At 46.9% G+C, this 19,442-nt stretch overlaps 1 protein-coding gene across 3 annotated transcripts; it reads left to right on the top strand.

Annotated features, from left to right (window-relative positions):
- The first annotated feature begins 1,116 nt into the window (after nt 1-1,116).
- Nucleotides 1,117-19,064, top strand: LOC309518876 (galanin receptor 2b-like). Of its 3 annotated transcripts, none has more exons than XM_082199428.1 (3): nt 1,117-1,224; nt 16,397-16,786; nt 18,222-19,064. In XM_082199428.1, the coding sequence occupies exons 2-3, from the start codon at nt 16,413-16,415 to the stop codon at nt 18,970-18,972; spliced, it is 1,125 nt and encodes a 374-aa protein (XP_082055554.1). In that variant the 5' UTR covers nt 1,117-1,224; nt 16,397-16,412; the 3' UTR covers nt 18,973-19,064. The 3 variants fall into 3 exon arrangements, with proteins under 3 accessions (XP_082055554.1, XP_082055555.1, XP_082055556.1); XM_082199429.1 differs by lacking the exon at nt 1,117-1,224 and adding an exon at nt 10,509-10,742; XM_082199430.1 differs by lacking the exon at nt 1,117-1,224 and having other exon boundaries at nt 16,225-16,786.
- The last annotated feature ends 378 nt before the right edge of the window (nt 19,065-19,442 follow it).

Raw genomic sequence — 19,442 nt, 5'->3', positions numbered from 1 at the left:
ATTTTAACACTTGCTGGATTCAGGGATTAGAGGGGCCTGACATACAGTTTAACACCCCAAACTCATAATAGTATCCATTTAGGGGCAGGGAACCTCTTTCTGATTGATGGCTGTATTCCCTTCTGGGCAGTGTTCTGAAAGCCACATGCCAGTGGTGAATGGAACAAAGAAATGCACACTGTGTGTGCTGTGTTTCTCACCCTAATAGTGAACTCAGCTGGTGCGTGTAGACAGAAATGGAACCGCAACAGTATCACTGTGTGTTAGCAAAGGCACTTAACACAGGCAGAGTTCAGGGAGAAAAGTCTTGGTGCCATTGTACTGAGGAAACTAAGCAAAACAGTATAATTTGAGGAGAAATAAGCAGAGAGGTTTTGTCTTTATAGGTTCAGGCCTTGTACATAGCAGGAAGAAATGCAACTAAATGTACAGAGCAAAAGTTCCTAAGAACCATAAGGAAAATCAGAACACCATGCTATCTCACTAGAGATCGTGTCACTCTGCCAGGTTGCTAAGCAACACCTCTGTCACCATCCCTCTAGGTTAGCTGATTTCCTGATAACAGAATTAACCCTTAAGTTACAAATGGAATGATCCCTGCTGTTGCACTTCCAACACTGAGAAACAAGGAGAAGTCACCAGAACCCTTTGTGGGCAAACTAAATAATCTCAACTGCTTCAAGAATTTCCCAGGGTCCACTTAGAGAGAGCTATACCCCTGTATCTAATTTGTCATGTTTGTGGCCCATCTTTCTTCTGAGTTCTGAGAATTACAGGTAGGAAAACGCTAAGTGACAGTGACTGGCTCGTGCTCATTCAGTCTGCTCCATGTCCAACCATGATCTGAACTCAGGTTTCCACCAACAAAATCCAAACCACTACCTCTTTACACAGCACACAAAGATTCCCTTCTTCCACTCCCACACTCTCTCCACAAGAACTTTTAAGATGTCAGATTTAACCTGTTAATTAAAGTGATTGCAGTCACATTTTCCCGAAACACACTGGGTGACTTTAGTATACCGTAATTACAGCCACAGTGGGGTTCAGAGAAAAATATCACCTAGAAGGCTAATGAATGGATATTTGTTTTTCAGGATGTGACTTTCCCTTTGCGGGAAGCAGATCTTTTTGGATTGAAGGCTTTGGGGAAAATAAGAAGCAATCAACACATTTTGGAGAACAAGGTAGCAGAATTCTGGACTCTACCACTTGAAATTACAGGTGTGGGAATGGTCTTCATATTTTTTTTAATCCTCTCCTATCTTAAAAAAGACAACAACTCTAACTGCCTTGAATGTAGAAAGCTAGTATATCACAAAGGAAAATTCTCCTCAGTGTCCTAGCTTACTAAATACATGGAGGATTTGTTTGCTTTTTAAAAAAAAACCCAAGAATGTATTCAAAATTAGTGGAATTGAGGCATTTGGGCCAGAGTCCATAGGAGGTATACAAGATTTCCCCAACAATTAAGTATGCCTTTCAGTGGCGTAGCGTGGGTTGTCAGCACCCGGGGCAAGGCAAGTAATTTGCGCCCCCTAACCCATGGAGCCAGGTAGGGGCAGAGAGCTGCGAGTGCGAGCACCCCCCCCGATGTTGCGCCCGGTGCGGCTGGCCCCCCCTGCACCCCCACGCTACGCCACTGATGCCTTTTGGCCAAGAGAACTTAACCCATATAGCCCTGGAGGCCTGGTCAATTATAAAGCACCTGCTTAGCATGGGTAATCTCAAGTAGTAATGTTCTGAGGTGTCCATTGGGACTGGTGGAATGGGAGGTAGGGAGTCCAACTGTAGGTGGCGCCAAAACTAATGACAAGTAAAGCGAGAGCAATGAGTGAACAAAGGATGGAAGAGTTTCAGCAGTGGTGGTGCTCAATGGGACTGGTAGAGTGGAAGGCAGGGAGCCCAACAGTAGGTGGCGCCAGAGTCAATGACAGGCAGAGCCAACTCATTCTAGGTGTCCCCATCCTCACCCTCCTCCCTGCTGCATTCTACAAGAGAGACTGAGACCAGGAGGCGTGCACTGCAACCCCTTGGACTGGTTGTAGAGAAGTAAGAAGCCTGGCAGGTGGGGGCTGGCTGAAAGCAGAGTGAGTTGTGGGGACAATGCCACACTCACCTTAACAGAGCAAGCTTCACTGATCTCAAGCAATCTGGGCATAATCACAACCCACTTCTGCCAAATTGCCTTCTGCATGGAAAACGGTTCGCTTAAAAAGAAATTCTCATATCTCCCAAATTACTCTGAACAGAGAGTCGCAGAGCTAGCAGGCTGAAGATGCAATTTCAAGGCCAAAGGATAAAAGCAAAGGCAGCTGCAAATGTACCAGATTATGTAATTTTTTTAAAAAAAAATCGGCTCCAAACTCCATCTTGGCAGAAATTCTCTCTGGAGATGAAAGGGAATAAGCAAGTTGTCTTAGGGGAAGGATCTGGCTATTATTTACCTTAACTGAGGATGTGGAGAGAATTCTAAGCATCAATAGCACTAGAGATGAGTTTGAAGTGCGGATCTTTAGGGTGAGCAGATTCAAAGGAAGGCTGATGGGGAAAGAAACAAAAGGATATATATATATAGATAGATAGATAAGACAAGGGTCTGAGGCAGTGTGACATTCCTACAGAAAATGGGGGCAAGAAAGCCAGTCAAGAGAGCCAGCGTGTGCCACAGGGGAAGAGGGGCAGCGTTGTGTAGTGTTTGGAGTGTCAGATGAGGCCCCAGGAAGCCAGGATTCAAATCCTAACTCAGCCATGAAGCTCAGTGAATGACCTTGGGCCAGTGACTGTCTCTTGAGAGCCAGTGTGGTGTAGTGGTTAAGAGCGGTAGTCACGTAATCTGGGGAACCGGGTTCGCTTCCCTGCTCCTCCACATGCAGCTGCTGGGTGACCTTGGGCCAGTCACACTTCTGTGAAGTCTCTCAGCCCCACTCACCTCACAGAGTGTTTGTTGTGGGGGAGGAAGGGAAAGGAGAATGTTAGCCGCTTTGAGACTCCTGAAGGGGAGTGAAAGGCGGGATATCAAATCCAAACTCCTCTTCTTCTTCTTCTTCTCAGTCTGACCTGCTTCACAAGGTTGTTGTGAGAATAAAATGCAGAGAGGGAGAACTGTGTACACCACCTTAAGGAAGGATGGGATTTAAGCATAACAACAACAGCAGCAGCAGCAGCAGCAGCAGCAAATCATCTCAAGTTATTCCAGTGCCTGAAGCAGAAAACCACACAAAACTCTTCATCCTTGACCATAAAAATACAATGATAATAAATAAAACAATTGACAATCTGAAGCTATGTAGACATATGGGAGCAGCAGCCATGTTTCCCCCCATATGATTTCCTCTGAGAACACATCAAGCCATGTGATAAAGAGTTGCTATGGATCCAGTGCTGAAGCCTGCTTTTAATACTGTTTGTGCCTGCAAAAGTTTTGCAGAAAGCAACAAGTGGAATTGAGACCTAGCTTTCTGCTTAGTTGCCAACTTTTAAACTGATCACTTTCATATCTGCTGGGCTGGCAGGAATTAGCAGGTGTCAATGTCTCTTTCCTGCAAACAATCAAATCATAGAATTGCAGAGTTGTAAGGGACCCTGAGAATCATCTAGTCCAACCCCCTGAAATGCAGGAATATGCAGCCATCCCATAAAGAAATTGAACCTGCAACCCTGGTATTATCAGCACCATGCTGAACTATCCAGGCTTATCTAATTCAAGCTGGGTGGGCTTGAACCACCAACCTTCTGGTTAATAGCAAGGCACACTGACCTACTTCGACACAAGGGGCTTGAAAGTGGAAAGTGGAAGGAAGAAAGCACCACATTACAACCTCTACCTATCAAGCAACTCTTAAAAGCACAACAACAGGCAAGTCTATTCTTTTTCCTGGTCGTTTGGCACTCCTAAAACTAAGCCCAACAAGCAACTGCAAACTTTTTGGTCAGAGGGAAAGATCCTTTTCAAGACGCCATGATGCCATGCCTATTTCAGGTAGATAAAACAGTAGGCATGACATTTAAATCTGAAACTCATTAAACTGAGGGATTGTAACTGCAAGATTTTCCCCCTTCCTCATATAACAATGGGGGGGGGGGGAGAGAAATACATCATATTGGGTGGCAGGTTTTAAAAGAATTATCTTCCCACTTTTAATACAACACGGCGCAAAATTAAGTTACCATTCCTAAAGTTAAAAAAAAAAAGTTGTGAAGGCAGAGAGATCTGTAGACCACTGGATTTGATTTGTATGCTACTGGAGAGACCAGCAGCACTTTTGCAAAAGATTGCTATATGAATAGGCATCCTCTGAAGATTACCCGTCAGTGGTAAAGGAATGATTGCTAGAGGATGAGCAAAAGATTGGTTTGAATGTCATCAGGTTCCTGCTCCTAAAGTCATTTCTAGATAGAAACTAATTTTGATGATTTCGTTTCTTTCCAGCCTGTGCCTGCACTGCAGGAGGGACGTGTCCCAAATCCAGCCAAATTCTGAATCCCAGATTAGGCTGGTTTGGGGGCATCTGGTCTTGGGTTGAGTCAGGTCAAGGCAGCACCAAATCACTCTGGGTTGGACTGCCTGGAGTAGACCAGAGCTGTCAGGGGGGTGTCAGGTGGAAGAGCTGCAGGCGCTATCAGGATAGATCAGGATAGTCATCTACAAGCGCCTTCCCCTCAGAGGAGGGGCTTGCAGGCTAGGGTTGCCATATGTCCTCTTTTTCCAGGACACACCATCTTTTTCATGGGTATGGAAAATGAGAGTCGCCCTAGCAATCCATAGTTAAAAGTTGTTGTTTAGTCGTGTCCGACTCTTCGTGACCCCATGGACCAGAGCACGCCAGGCACTCCTGTCTTCTAGTTAAAAGATGACCTGGTTAGTGGGGTAGAAGTGGAAGGATCATTAGGCGCGAGTGATCATGCTCTTCTGAAGTTTACTATACAGCGGAAAGGAGCAGCCAAGCATACTAGGACTCAATTTCTTGACTTTAAGAAAGCCGACTTCATAAAACTTAGGGAAGTGCTGGGTGAGATCCCATGGACAGTAATACTAAAAGGAAAGGGAGTTCATGATGGCTGGGAGTTTGTTAAGAGGGAGATAGTAAAAGCACAACTTCAGGCAATACCAATGAGACGGAAACATGGAAGGTGCCTAAAGAAGCCAGGGTGGCTATCTAAAGAACTTTTAACTGAGTTAAGATTTAAAAAGGATGTGTACAAAAAATGGAAAAGGGGGGAAACCACCAAAGAGGAATTCAAACAAATAGCCAGCACATGTAGACACAAAGTCAGAAAAGCTAAAGCACAGAATGAACTCAGGCTTGCTAGAGAGGTTAAAAGCAACAAAAAAGGCTTTTATGGGTATGTCTGTAGCAAAAGGAAGAACAAAGAAACAGTGGGGTCACTCAGAGGAGAAGATGGTGAAATGCAAACAGGGGACACAGAAAGGGTTGAACTCCTCAATGCCTTCTTTGCCTCAGTCTTCTCCAATAAAGAAAACAATGCCCAACCTGAAGAATTTGGAGCTAATGATTCAGCAGAGGAAACACAGCCCAGAATAACTAAGGAGATAGTAGAGAAGAAGAAGAGTTTGGATTTGATATCCCGCTTTATCACTACCCGAAGGAGTCTCAAAGCGGCTAACATTCTCCTTTTCCTTCCTCCCCCACAACAAACACTCTGTGAGGTGAGTGGGGCTGAGAGACTTCAAAGAAGTGTGACTGGCCCAAGGTCACCCAGCAGCTGCATGTGGAGGAGCGGAGACGCAAACCTACCACTCTTAACCACTACACCATGCTGGCGTACAAGAATACTTGGCTAGTTTCGATGTATTCAAGTCTCCAGGGCCAGACGTACTGCATCCAAGAGTATTAAAAGAACTGGCAGATGTGATCTCAGAACCACTGGCAGTCATCTTTGAGAATTCCTGGAGAACAGGCGAAGTCCTGGCAGACTGGAGGAGGGCAAATGTTGTCCCTATTTTCAAAAAGGGGAAAAGAGAGGACTCAAATAATTATCGCCCAGTCAGTCTGACAATACCAGGGAAGATTCTGGAGCAGATCATTAAGCAAACAGTCTGTGAGCACCTAGAAAGGAATGCTGTGATCACCAATAGTCAGCATGGATTTCTGAAAAATAAGTCATGTCAGACTAACCTGATCTCGTTTTTTGACAGAATTACAAGCCTGGTAGATGAAGGGAACACAGTGGATGTAGCCTACCTTGATTTCAGCAAGGCATTTGACAAGGTGCCCCATGATATTCTTGTAAAGGAGCTGGTAAAATGCGGTCTTGACTATGCTACCACTCAGTGGATTTGTAACTGGCTGACTGACCGAACCCAAAGGGTGCTCATCAATGGTTCCTCTTCATCCTGGAGAAGAGTGACTAGTGGGGTGCCACAGGGTTCTGTCTTGGGCCCGGTCTTATTCAACATCTTTATCAACGACTTGGATGATGGACTCAAGGGCATCCTGATCAAATTTGCAGATGACACCAAACTGGGAGGGGTGGCTAACACCCCAGAGGACAGGATCACACTTCAAAACGACCTTGACAGATTAGAGAACTGGGCAAAAACAAACAAGATGAACTTTAACAGGGAGAAATGTAAAGTATTGCACTTGGGCCAAAAAAAATGAGAGACACAAATACAAGATGGGTGACACCTTGTGCTGGCCCCGGGGGAGGGGGGAGGTACTAATACCGTAGCCGAAGTTCAGTCCACAGTCATTAGCAGGGTAGACGAACACTGGATGAGACGCGAGGTCCGAAACAGGCAGCCAGGCAGGGGAACAGGAACGCTGGAAGGGCAGCAGCAGGAAGCCAGGCAGGGAACAGGAACACTGGTGGAGCAGAAGCAGGGAGCCAGGCGGGGAACAGGAACACTGGTGGGTCAACAGCGGGCAGCCGGGTGAGGAACAGGAACACCGGAGAGTCAGGAGCAGGAAGCCGAGCGAGGGACAGGCACACTGGGAGTGCAGATCTAGGTCTGGGTAAAGCAGGTACTCCACAACGACGTTGCTCCCGCAACCTGGGACCGGGCTGCCTGACCTTTATCTTCTTCTAAGGCCGGGGGCGGTCCCGGCCCCCAGGAGCCCCGCCTCTCCTGGCCTTAAGGCGAGCACTCCTCCTGGGAGAGACCAGTTCCCTTCGCCTCTCTGCCCTAAGCCTCTGCAGTTCAGGAGAGGCCGAAGGGTTACTGGGCCCCGGGGAAGGCTCACCTGTAGCCACTGAGTCCTCCAGCACCTCTGGGGCCAGAATGGTCTCACCTGGTGCCTGCCCCTGAGGATCTGTCACAGGTGCAGACTCCTCAGCATCTAGGCCTTGCCCCAGTTCAGCCGGCCCTGGAGGCGGGGACTCCTGTGCCAGCTGGGATTCCTCCGTTTCACTCTCAGACTTGGAATCCCAGGCCATCACACACCTGGCTTGAGAGCAGTACATGTGAAAAGGATCTAGGAGTCTTGGTTGACCACAAACTTGACATGAGCCAACAGTGTGACACGGCAGCTAAAAAAGCCAATGCAATTCTGGGCTGCATCAATTGGAGCATAGCATCTAGATCAAGGGAAGTAATAGTGTCACTGTATTCTGCTCTGGTCAGACCTCACCTGGAGTACTATGTCCAGTTCTGGGCACCACAGTTCAAGAAGGACACTGACAAACTGGAACGTGTCCAGAGGAGGGCAACCAAAATGGTCAAAGGTCTGGAAACGATGCCTTATGAGGAACGGCTAAGGGAGCTGGGCATGTTTAGCCTGGAGAAGAGGAGGTTAAGGGGTGATATGATAGCCATGTTCAAATATATAAAAGGATGTCATATAGAGGAGGGAGAAAGGTTGTTTTCTGCTGCTCCAGAGAAGCGGACATGGAGCAAAGGATCCAAACTACAAGAAAGAAGATTCCACCTAAACATTAGGAAGAACTTCCTGACAGTAAGAGCTGTTCGACAGTGGAATTTGCTGCCAAGGATTGTGGTGGCGTCTCCTTCTTTGGAGGTCTTTAAGCAGAGGCTTGACAACCATATGTCAGGAGTGCTCTGATGGTGTTTCCTGCTTGGCAGGGGGTTGGACTCGATGGCCCTTGTGGTCTATTCCAACTCTATGATTCTATGAAATAATGTTTCTTTTTTTAAAAAAAAATCAACAATAAAAAACTGCTAATGTAGCATTACCCCTACTGTCTCCCAAATGATTTGGATCCAGGTTAGGTGTTCTCTTGGTCAGCCTGGATTGAGGAAGGGGGACCGTTCACAACTGAACTGCAACTCACCAAGATAATTGTGTTTGCAGCAGCCTCTAAGATAGGGTTGCTAGTAGCAATGGAATCTGTCATTGCTCAGTTCTCTGTGTTCCTCCTTTTTCCAATCATGAATTCAGTTCTCCATACTTCTGCAGCAATTTGCCATTTGAAAAAAACCTTCCTAATAAAAATTCATCAACATTTTAATAAACACATTCTTTGTAAGCAAATGTTTTTTTTTGCAAAGCAATTGATTGTAATATAATGCATTTCTGCATATTCTTCTCACAGATTTATATGCACATTTATATGCTCACTTTATACTAGTCTATGCATTTTTGTAAACATTGCTTGGCTAGAGAACTGTGTTGCAAAATTCAGAGAAGTGTGTATTACAGAAAATTCCCAGAGTTCTCAGGGAATAAGGCTTTACTGTTAAACCACTCTGGAAATCATAGCTCTGGGAGGGGGGAAAGGGTCACCTAAGAACTCTCAGCACCCTTAACAAATGGCAGCTCACAGAATTCTTTGTGCGAAGCCATGACTGTTTGGAGTGGTCCTTAGTTTTTTAAACATATGGTCTGAATGTGGCCTTGGTGTGGTTGAATAGGGGATTTAGTATCATAGAAGAGTTAGAAGTGACTCCAATGGTCATCTAATCCAGGCATAGGCAAACTTGGCCCTCCAAATGTTTTGAGACTACAATTCCCATCATCCCTGATCACTGGTCCTGTTAGCTAGAGATGGTGGGAGTTGTAGTCCCAAAACATCCAACCCCCTTCAATGTAGGAATCACCACTAAAGAATCCTTCACAGATGTCCATCCAAACTCTGCTTAAAAACCTCCAGTGAAGGAGGGTCTACCATCTTCTGAAATAGGGCTTTCCACTGTTGAACAGCTCTTACCATAAAGTTCTTCATAATGTATAGATGTAATCTCCTTTCTTCTCATTTGAATCCATTGGTTCAGGTCGCAGCCTCTGGAGCAGCCGAAAACAAGCTTGCTCCATTGTCCACATGACAGCTCTTCAGATATTTTAAGGTGGCTATCCTATCACCTCTTAGTCTTCTCTTCTCCAGGCTAAACATACCCAACTCCTTCAGCTGTTCCACATAAGGCTTGGTTTTCAGGCCGTCCTTTCAAACTCTGCCCATCTGGTTACTCGGTGCAACATCAGGGTGGACTTGATGGTCAGGGAGGGAGAGTTGCTGTGGTTTGTAGAAATTCTCTCGCTCTCTGGTTGAGGGTGGGTCTAGAGTAGCGGTTCACAACCTGTGGGTCCCCAGATGTTGTTGGACTACAACTCCCATCATCCCTGAGCTCTGGCCTTGCTAGCTAGGGGTGATGGGAGTTGTAGTTCAACAACATCCGGAGACCCACAGGTTGAGAAAGGCTGGTCTAGAGTGTGTGTTCCTGTCAATAGGCAATTGGGACAGATTAGGGATTCTGTTACTTTACCACCCACCTCACTGCCCCGCAGTCTCCCTGAACAGTCTCCCTGAGAACTCCCAGACTACTGGTTTGGGGAGCCTTCAACATCCATGCCAAGGCTACTGGCTCTGAGGTGGCTCAGGACTTCAGGGCTGCCATGACGACCATGGGGATATCCAACACATATGGCAGGCCACATTCTGGACCTTGTTTTCTCAACTGGGCAGGAAGAGGGGATATCTGAAAATGGGGAATATTGACATCATATTTCTGCATCAGTTTCTGGTAAAGATTCAAGTCCTCGCGAATTCATCAGCATTTTAGTGCGGATTTTTTTCCTAATAGACCCAATTTTCTTACGTAATTTTTCTAAGTATACACATTTTGGCAAGCAACTTCCTGTAACAGAATGAATTTCTGTACAGTATGTCATTTTCACTTATCTGTGCATTTTTAAGCACACTCCTCTCTGAAACATATACATTTTTGGTACACATCGCTTTGATCGCAGAGCAGCAAAGCAAAATCTGGAGAAGTGCGAATTTGGAAAGAGAATCATGTTTCTCGGTTTGAGCATTGTTTCTGGAACAGTGGATAAGCTTCGCTTCCCTTCAAAACGTGAAGCAAAACAAATCTCTCTCCACCCCCAATCTCTAGCAAGCTACAAGGTGTGCTTTGGACTGAACACACATGGCTTTTGAGAGAATGGAATCTGCACAAGCCACCAGGTCTCGAGACTCAGTCAGAGGCGATGGGGAGACTTGAATAAAGTGGAGGGCAAGAGGTCAGATCCTGGCATCCCAGTGTGGGGACGGAGCCAGAGAAATGCCCAGGTGAAATCAGGGGGAGTAGAAAGAGGAGGAGGAGGGTGGAGAAACAGTGGCAGGAGGTGTGCAGCTGAGAGGGAGGGACGGAGCCGACATCACTGGCTGAGGATCAGACGGAGCCACGATGTGGCAGCGAAGGTCTGCAGCGACCAGGCAGGATCCTCTCTCTTGCCTGTGTGGAGCTGAGGAGCCAGGCGAGGTGAATGGAAATCTGTGAGCCCAGGAGAAGAGGCAGCAGTTTGGTGCGTGAGAATCAGGTAGGCTGGAGCTGAAAAACTTGCACAAAGACATAAAGTGGTCAGACGCAAGAGCAGGAGGGACAAGTCTGTGGATGTGTCTGCTCAGAGAGGTTTTAATGCAAATGCTACTTGCATTTATTACCAAGACTAAGGCTAAGCAGTCCCTGGTGGTCATTGCTAAGTGGATGTATTTAGTGCGCTTGCAAATTTTCTCTTTTAACACATGGTAAACAGTTGTGTACTGCATTGTCACGGTTGTGTTAAGGTTCTTTTGCATAATTATATATTGTGGATTTAGAAATAAAATGTAAGTGGGGCAAGATTAGGTGGCTGCTGTTGCTAGAATCTTGTGGCACACTGACTTTCTGATAGTCTCTTTGCTCTCAGATGCAGGCAGTGCCAGCAGTCAGAGTGTTTTGGTACCAGCTACAAATGTGGCTGTAACACCCTGAGAATCTTGGCTAGAGATGGAGTTACACCTTGTTAATATCTCATCTGTTCTTACATGAAGTTGCATTTAAAGGAAATACTGTTTTATTGTATTGTATTGTATTGTATCATTCATTCATTTTATTTCTTATTCGCCCTTCACCATTAAAGTCCCGGGGGGGGGGGAGAGGCAATTTAAAAACACAATATTAAAAGCGGTTTCAAATGTTCCTCACTCTGGGAGTGTGCGAACAACCAACAGTGGGTTATTGAAATAAGAAATAAGCACAAAAAGATCTTCTGCCGTACCGAAGTTGTCATAATAGAGCACAGGATGCTGCCCTATATTGAGTCAGACCCACCGGTCCATTTAGCTCAATATTGTCTACACTGACTAGCAGCAGCTCTCCAGGGTTTTAGGAGACTCTCCAAATCACACCTGGAGATGCTGGGAATTGAACTTGGGGACTCCTGCATGCATAGCAGGTATTCTGTGGACTTTCTAAATGAGATACCTTCTACTTTAGTTTGCAGAAGAGATAGTAAGAGGGAGCAGTTAGAAGAGGGCTGCGCCTCCTCCTCCTCCTCCTCCTCCTCCTCCTATAAATATGCAAAGAAATTAAGGAGGTGAAGTGTCATATGAAGACCAGTGTGTGTGTGTGTGTGTGTGTGTGTGTGTGTGGCAGGGGAGACTCATCTGTGTGTTTGTGTTAAAGACACAGAAGTAGGTAAGTTGTGTTTGTTTGTGGTTTTTTCCTCCCCCCCCCCCATGGCAGTTCTGGGTTGGGGCAGGAGAAGCCAGGATACTCATCATCACCCCAAGGCTTCAGGATTTAACCTCCTTTCGCTGGGCCTGTAAGACAGAGCTATTCCACCTGGCCTTTAATTTGAATTCAGCCTGATCTTTTATTTCCCTTCTCTTTTCCCCCCTCCCCTTTTATGAAGATCACCCGCTCTGAGACCCCACAGCTAATTCTCCCCTGGCCTCCTCGCTGGCCCAAGTAGGACCAATTCAGCCAGCTAGCCCTGGGGATTATCTAATTGATTTTTGAATTTTATTGTTATTCATGTTTTTATTCTGTATTTTATGCTTTTATAATTAAGTGTTTTAAAGTGTTTTAAATTTGTTGTTAGCCACCCTGAGCCTGGGTTTTGAACTGGGAAGGGCGGGGTATAAATAAAAAATTATTATTATTTATTATAAGGCATTTTTTCAACTTCACAGACAGTGCTTGATATTTTAAAAATGAGAGGCATGGTGGTGGTGGTGAGCTTATTTTCCTGGAAGTGTCCCCTTCTGACTGTAAGACTCAGAGATGAGGAAAGATACTTTGCAAATGCCCTAAGCAGTGAGGAGTCCCAGCTGAGGTTAAGCCATATACGTTGATGCGTGTCCTCACTATAATCTTGGCATAACCCTCCATTGCTTTCTGTAGAATGATTCTTCTGGAAATGGAATGTGACTGGGATGATGACTTCCTGAAAATTTTTTTTTTTTTATTTTTATTCTTTCTTTCTCCCAGGGTGGCACATATTGTGCCCCCCTTCCATTTTACCTTCACAACAGTCCAGTGCGGTAGACTGGGCTGAAAGAACGAGTCTTACAAAAGCTCACTCAGCAAGCTCAGTGACTGAGCACAGAAAAGGATACCTTCTAACCTGGAATCTCTTCATCCTGAAGATATACACAATTAAGCTTACCAATGCAGACATTTATATTTGATAAAATCCATAGTTCTAAATGAATCTGGACCCCTTTCCTGGATGATTTTGCTTTTAAGCCATGGGGAAACAAACAAATCTCAACCACATACGCATACATTTTGTCAACATTTGCCTGCTTTTGAGGTTTATAAGATGTCCATGGGATACATATAATTAAGAAGTGTGAACTGGACTGGAAAAGATATTGGCAATGCATGCCTTGATGGCGATGAAACACCAGTGCAGTAGCAGGCAGAGATCTGTTTCATCTTACTCGCAGAGAGCTGCTGCCAGTCAGTGGGGCCACTACTGAGCTAGATGGAAAAAGGATTTGACTCAGTATGAGGCCGCTTCCTGCGTTTTGCGCAAGGGCTCTAGCTCAGTGGGAGAGCACCTGCTTTTGCATGCAGAAGGTCCCAGATTCATTCCCTGACATCTCCAAGTAGAGCTGCTGCCGGTCTGTGTAGGCAATACTAAGCTAGACTCACTATAAAGCAGCTTCTTATGTTCTCGCAGTGCCTGGCCTATGGTCCCGGTATTAAAATTGTCCTCTCTTATTTATATTTTATTTTATCACAACAGAAGATGGTGACGAGGTAGCTGTGGGCCTCCTAAGTCTGCTGCCCAGAGCTAACTGTTGCTAGGCAACCTTTCCCCCCATCTTTCCATTTCACCACCTGAGGCAAAATGAGAAAGGGCCGCCATGTCACCAAAACCTCTCTGACCTCCCTTACCTGTGGTGGATCTCATTGGAAACCTGCCCTACTGCCAGTGGACCTGCAGGGGTGGCCCCTCTTCAGCTTTTGGCACCTGAGGCAGCTGCTTCACCCTGCCTCATGGGCAGCCCGGCCCTGTATCAAAGGACTGAGGCGATGAATATTAGCCACATTGGCTAAGCAGAGACGGCACCATAGTGGTCAGATCCTGCTTGTGGGCTTCCCATAGCCATTGTGGGAAATGGATGCTGGACTAGATGGGCAACTGGCCTGATCCAGCAGCCAGGCTCCTCCAATGTTCTTCATGGTTTCTGCTCTTCCTGTTCTCACTTTTTTAAACCAGACTTGGGCCAGAGAGCCCCTTCACACACAAGACTGTCCTTTGTAAGGTCAGACACCCAGCCCCTCTGCCTAAAATCCACCCACTTTCAACAACGACAGCCTAATTTAGAGCTATTGACCACATTCACATCATCCCATTTTAAACAGTCATGATTTCTTCCCCCAAAGGATTATGGGAGCTGCCGTTTGTTAGGAGAACCCCTATCCCCCCTAAGCTACAATTCCCAATAAGTCCCTCTTCACAGGGAACTCTGGGAATTGTAGCTCTGTGAGGGGAATAAGGATCCCCTAACAATTACCAGCATGTTTAACATACTACACTTCCCAGAATTCCTTGGGCAGAAGCAATGACTCACGATGCTTTTTCAATGTATAGTGTGAATGGGACGTTAGCTGAATACCACCTTCTGCCTTTAACTTGGTCTTGGCCCAGATACCCTTTCTGGTCCTTCAAATGGAGGGCAGTCCTTCAATCAGAGGATTGTCCTCTGTAAAGTAGGTCCCATGGCCCCCCTCTGGCCGAGCATGGATTTGAACCCAGACCCACCTCAACATCCTAGCTAAAGCATCAAACTGTGTCCAAAACTGTTAATTTAGAGCTGTGTTGCAAGAGAGACTGGCGATTATAACTCTCCTTTCTCTGTGCAAGGCTCACGACTGTTGATTTAGCAAAACAAAATCGAAAAGCCGGGGGGGTGCGGAAGAGGGACGGACGGACGTCAGAGTCATATATTTCTCTAGCGTAATAAAACCGATTTTCTGGGCAAGTGTGTTGATTCGCCCCTTGAATCTTATTGCTGCACTGGGAACAGCTCTGCCCAGCTGTAGTCCATCATCTTCGCACAGAATGTGAGTGAAGTAATACCAGCATTAAATTTACAGCGACTAGAGATGTAGTAGCAAATATCAGGCTTGTATTTCCCTACCCTTCCACGCATAATTCAACACTGAGTATTTGTTTCCCATTGCCAAATATTTAGATTAAAAACCTTTCCTGGGAAAAGCCTAAGACGCTTTGACTGACACTTAGTAATGAGAGATCTGCAGTTTGGGAGTTGCTCATTTTCAAGGCAAATTTTTACCACTCACAGATTAAATCTAGGCTTCATTCAACAACTCTCGGGCTGGGGCTCAACAGATCAAGGGCTCCTGTGCTGTGGTGCAAGGATGAAATAGTTCCCCTTCTTCTCCTTCTCCTTCTTCTTACATTTATATACCATCTATATAACCACAGAGCCTAGGACCTGCTGATCAGAAGGTTGGTGGTTCGAATCCCCGCGACGGGGTGAGCTCCCGTTGCTCGGTCCCTGCTCCTGCCAACCTAGCAGTTCAAAAGCATGTCAAAGTGCAAGTAGATAAATAGGTACCACTCCGGCAGGAAGGTAAACGGCATTTCCATGCGCTGCTCTGGTTCGCCAGAAGTGGCTTAGTCATGCTGGCCACATGACCTGGAAGCTGTACGCCGGCTTCCTCGGCCAGTGAAGTGAGATGAGTGCTGCCACCTCAGAGTAGGTCACGACTGGCCCTAATGGTCACAGGTCCCTTTACCTTTACCTTATCTCCCAAAGACCTCAAGGTGGGGTACATGGTTCTCCTCCCCCATTTCATCCTCACAACAACCCTGTGAAGTAGGTTAGGCTAAGAGATGGTGACTGGCCCAAGCACACCCAATGGCTGGGTGGGGATTTAAACCCTACTTTCCCGTGTCCTGGTCCAACACTCTAACCATTACACCACACTGTCTCTTTGCATGCAGAAGGTCCCAGGTTCGAAATGTCTCCTTCTTGAAACCCTGGAAAGCCACTGCCAGTCAATGGAGACAGGACAGAGATAGATGGACCAATGGTCTGATTTGGAACAAGGCAGTTTCCTATGTTCCTATGATGGGAGAGAAATCGATTTTGTTTTGAGAAACTCCCTAATTTTCGCTTCCCAAATGAATACATTAGCATGATTAGCTGAAACAAACCGATTCGTCAAAATTTGTATTTCTCTGACTTTTGCTGTGTTTGCCAAAATACATATATTGGGGGCAATATATACATAGCAATAGATATAGCAAAACAAAAAAACTTTAAAATGAATTATATTGGGTAAGAATACTTTCAAAAATGCTTTTACTACTCAAAACTGCACACTGAAAAATGTGTATTTTAGGGGGGAAATTGCACTAAAACGCTAATGAATTTTCGCAAGATGGTTTTTTTAAAAAATCGCCTTGTTGCAGAAATATGGAACACTGAATTTAAGACTGAATAAAGGAGAAGCTTCCCAGAGATTTCTGGTTGGCCGCTCTTGTAAAAAGGGAGCCAGAGCATATGGACCTTTCATCCAATATATCAAGGCTCTTCTTCTGGGTTCTTCTGGGTTCAAAAGCCAGATTTCCCTAGGTGCAAGATTTGGACTATTTGGATTATTATTTCATATACAGCTTCCGTTGCAAGACCCTCACAGTCTCTTTCTCCCACCATTCGCCCACAGATTAAAAATAAGAATAATGACCGAACAGGAAGACTTTGCCAGCTTGGCTGGGCACTGGAACGCCTCTGATGCCCACCAGTTCAGCCTGGCCAGTGTCATCGTCCCTGTCGTCTTCTCCTTGATCTTTCTTCTGGGCACCATCGGCAACAGCCTGGTCCTGGCAGTGCTGCTGCGGAACGGGCAGGTGGGGCACAACAGCACCAACCTCTTCATCCTCAACCTCAGCCTGGCTGACTTCTTCTTCATCATCTGCTGCGTGCCTTTCCAGGCCACCATCTACTCCCTGGAGGGCTGGGTCTTTGGGTCGTTCATGTGCAAGACTGTCCATTTCTTCATCTACCTTACTATGTACGCCAGCAGTTTCACCCTGGCTGCCGTCTCTGTAGACAGGTAATGAAGACGCCTGCACTAAAAAATAATAATCGGAGATCCTGATTCATCTAGCCCAACTCCCTGCAGTGCAGGGATTTTTTGCACAACATGGGGCTCAAACCCACAACCCTGAGATTAAGAGTCTCACGCTCCACCAACTGAGCATTTATATCCCACCTTTTGCTCCAAGGTGATTGAGGTGGCTTACATGATTTGCCCCCTTCCTCATTTAACTCCCATAGCAACTCTGCAAAGTGGGTTAGGTTGAGAAGCAGTGACTGGCCCAAGGGAGCCCCAGTGAGTTTCATGGTCAAGCAGGACTTTAAACCATGGTGTGTCCCAGGTTCTGGTTTGACACGTACGTGGCACTGTGGTCTAAACCACTGAGCCTCTTGGGCTTGCTGATCAGAAGGTCAGCGGTTCAAATCCCCCCAACGGGGTGAGCTCCCGTTGCTCTGTCCCAGCTCCTGCCCAACCTAGCAGTTTGAAAGCATACCAGTGCAAGTAGATAAATAGGTACCGCTGTGGCGGGAAGGTAAACGACGTTTCCATGCACTCTGGTTTCCGTCACGGTGTCCCGTTGTGCTAGAAGCGGTTTAGTCATGCTGGTCGCATGACCCGGAAAGAGGTCTGTGGACAAACGCCGGCTCCCTAGGCCTGAAAGCGAGATGAGCGCCACAACCCCAGAGTCGCCTTTGACTGGACTTAACCGTCCAGGAGTCCTTTACCTTTAGTCATGCTGGCCACATGACCCGCAAGCTGTATGCCCGCTTCCTTGGCCAATAAAACAAGATGAGCGCCGCTGGACCTAATGGTCAGGGGTCCCTTTACCTTTTACAATGCCTTCATCCAGTACACCCTACACACCCCCGGGCCCCACATTTTTTGGCTCAATCCCCTGACTCTCTGAACTTACAGACATTCCCCGGTCTGCCTGGTAGTTCCTCTTACGCATCTGGAGACGTGACATGTGGCCAACCCGTGCTCTTGGCTGTCATGTCAATCTGACGCCTTTCCACAGCTGTCAAAATAAACTCTCTCTCTTTCCCCACTCCCGTCCCGGTTTTCTCCCCTGGAGGAGAAACAGATGGTTCCTATCAGTCGCTTGTCATTTCTGCTCCCTGGGGTGCAACACCCCCTTCTTTCCCTTCTCCCTCTTCCTCCCCCCACCCTCTGCCTACCAGGGGAGAAGAAGCAGATTGCTCTTGCCAGGCTTCCGAACGGAGTCCTTGCAGAGGGCATACGGACTTAGAGCCACATAAAATTAGGCTGATCTTAGGGTGTGTGAGTGTTGGGTGCAGAGGAGTGGGGGGAGGAACCAGCTGGGGCACCCCCAAGGGAAGAAGGCTAAGCCTGGGGAGTAATGGTGGGACGACAATGAGTGGTCAGAGGGAGAAGATAAATGGTGCAGATAATCCTCACCAATACTTAACTCTGTTGACTTTTCTGGCAGATACCTGGCCATCCGATACCCGCTGCGGTCCCGGGAGTTGCGGACACCCTGCAACGCAGTGGCGGCGATGGCTGTCATTTGGGGCCTCTCCGTGATCTTTTCAGGGCCCTACCTGAGCTACTACGACCTGATTGAATGGGAGGGCAGCTACATCTGTGTGCCAGGATGGGAAGAATGGCGCCGGAAGATCATGGACACCTGCACCTTCACTTTTGGCTACGTCATCCCGGTGCTGATCGTCAGCCTCTCCTACACGCGGACGATTAAATACCTGTGGACAGCGGTGGACCCCCTGGAGGACATGTCCGAGTCTAAGAAGGCCAAGCGCAAAGTGACCAAGATGATCATCATTGTGACTGTCCTCTTCTGCCTCTGCTGGCTGCCCTACCACGTCGTCGTGCTCCGTTACCTCTACGGAGACTTCCCTTTCAACCAGACCACCTACGCCTTCCGGCTCCTCTCCCACTGCATGGCCTACGCCAACTCTTGCCTCAACCCCATCGTCTATGCCCTGGTCTCCAAGCACTTCCGCAAGGGCTTCAAGAAGGTCTTCAGCTGCCTGCTGCGGAAGAAGGCCCGGAACAGGGTCCACGTTGTCCATGCCGCTCATACCGTCCACGGCTTTGAGGCAGGTTCCACAGAAGTCTCTCAGATGAACGAGGACAACAATGGGCAGCTGAATGGATGTGAACTGGATGCAAGGTCTCTTGTGGTCCCCACAGGACCCGGCAGGACCCTCCATGTTTCTTAAACTGAGTTGAACGGCAACTCAGGCAAGTGGAGTGAGATGCTTCAATTCCAGAGGGTGTTCTCCGAGGGAAGAGGATAACTTTGGTGAAGTTCTTTGTTGAACGTCACAATGTTCTTTCTTCTGGGGCTGGACTTCAGGGCTAAAGGTCATAGGAGGATTGAAGTTCTGCTACTATTTCTGCAGCAGGGTCCCTGCCTCCGGCATCCTAAGAGCCACCCAATTAGCATGAAACGGGAGCTTTTTTGCCAGTGTATGCTCCAAAGTTCAGCGCTTCAGTTTCACGAGAAAGGCTTGCAAGCTCTGGAACAATGGAACTTCACAGGGAACACAACTTGAGTCACTCTGAAAGAAGATATTGGAAACATTTGCCCATGTACGTGCACATCTAGCTGAAAGGCAACACATGGAGACCTTCATTGATCATTGCAATATATCCTAAATGATTACTATTGTATAATTATAAGACTATT

This window comes from Podarcis vaucheri (assembly GCF_965113315.1).
Source record: "Podarcis vaucheri genome assembly, chromosome: 14".
Taxonomy (NCBI): Eukaryota; Metazoa; Chordata; class Lepidosauria; order Squamata; family Lacertidae; genus Podarcis; species Podarcis vaucheri.
This window is presented reverse-complemented; position numbering and strand designations above follow the sequence as displayed.

What these genes read in the sequence shown, in the direction of transcription:
- LOC309518876 (XM_082199428.1), top strand. Translation starts at nt 16,413, where the DNA reads ATGACCGAACAGGAAGACTTTGCCAGCTTGGCTGGGCACTGGAACGCC. An exon ending in GCTGCCGTCTCTGTAGACAG is followed by an intron (nt 16,787 to 18,221) that starts GTAATGAAGACG and finishes CTTTTCTGGCAG; the next exon opens with ATACCTGGCCATCCGATACC.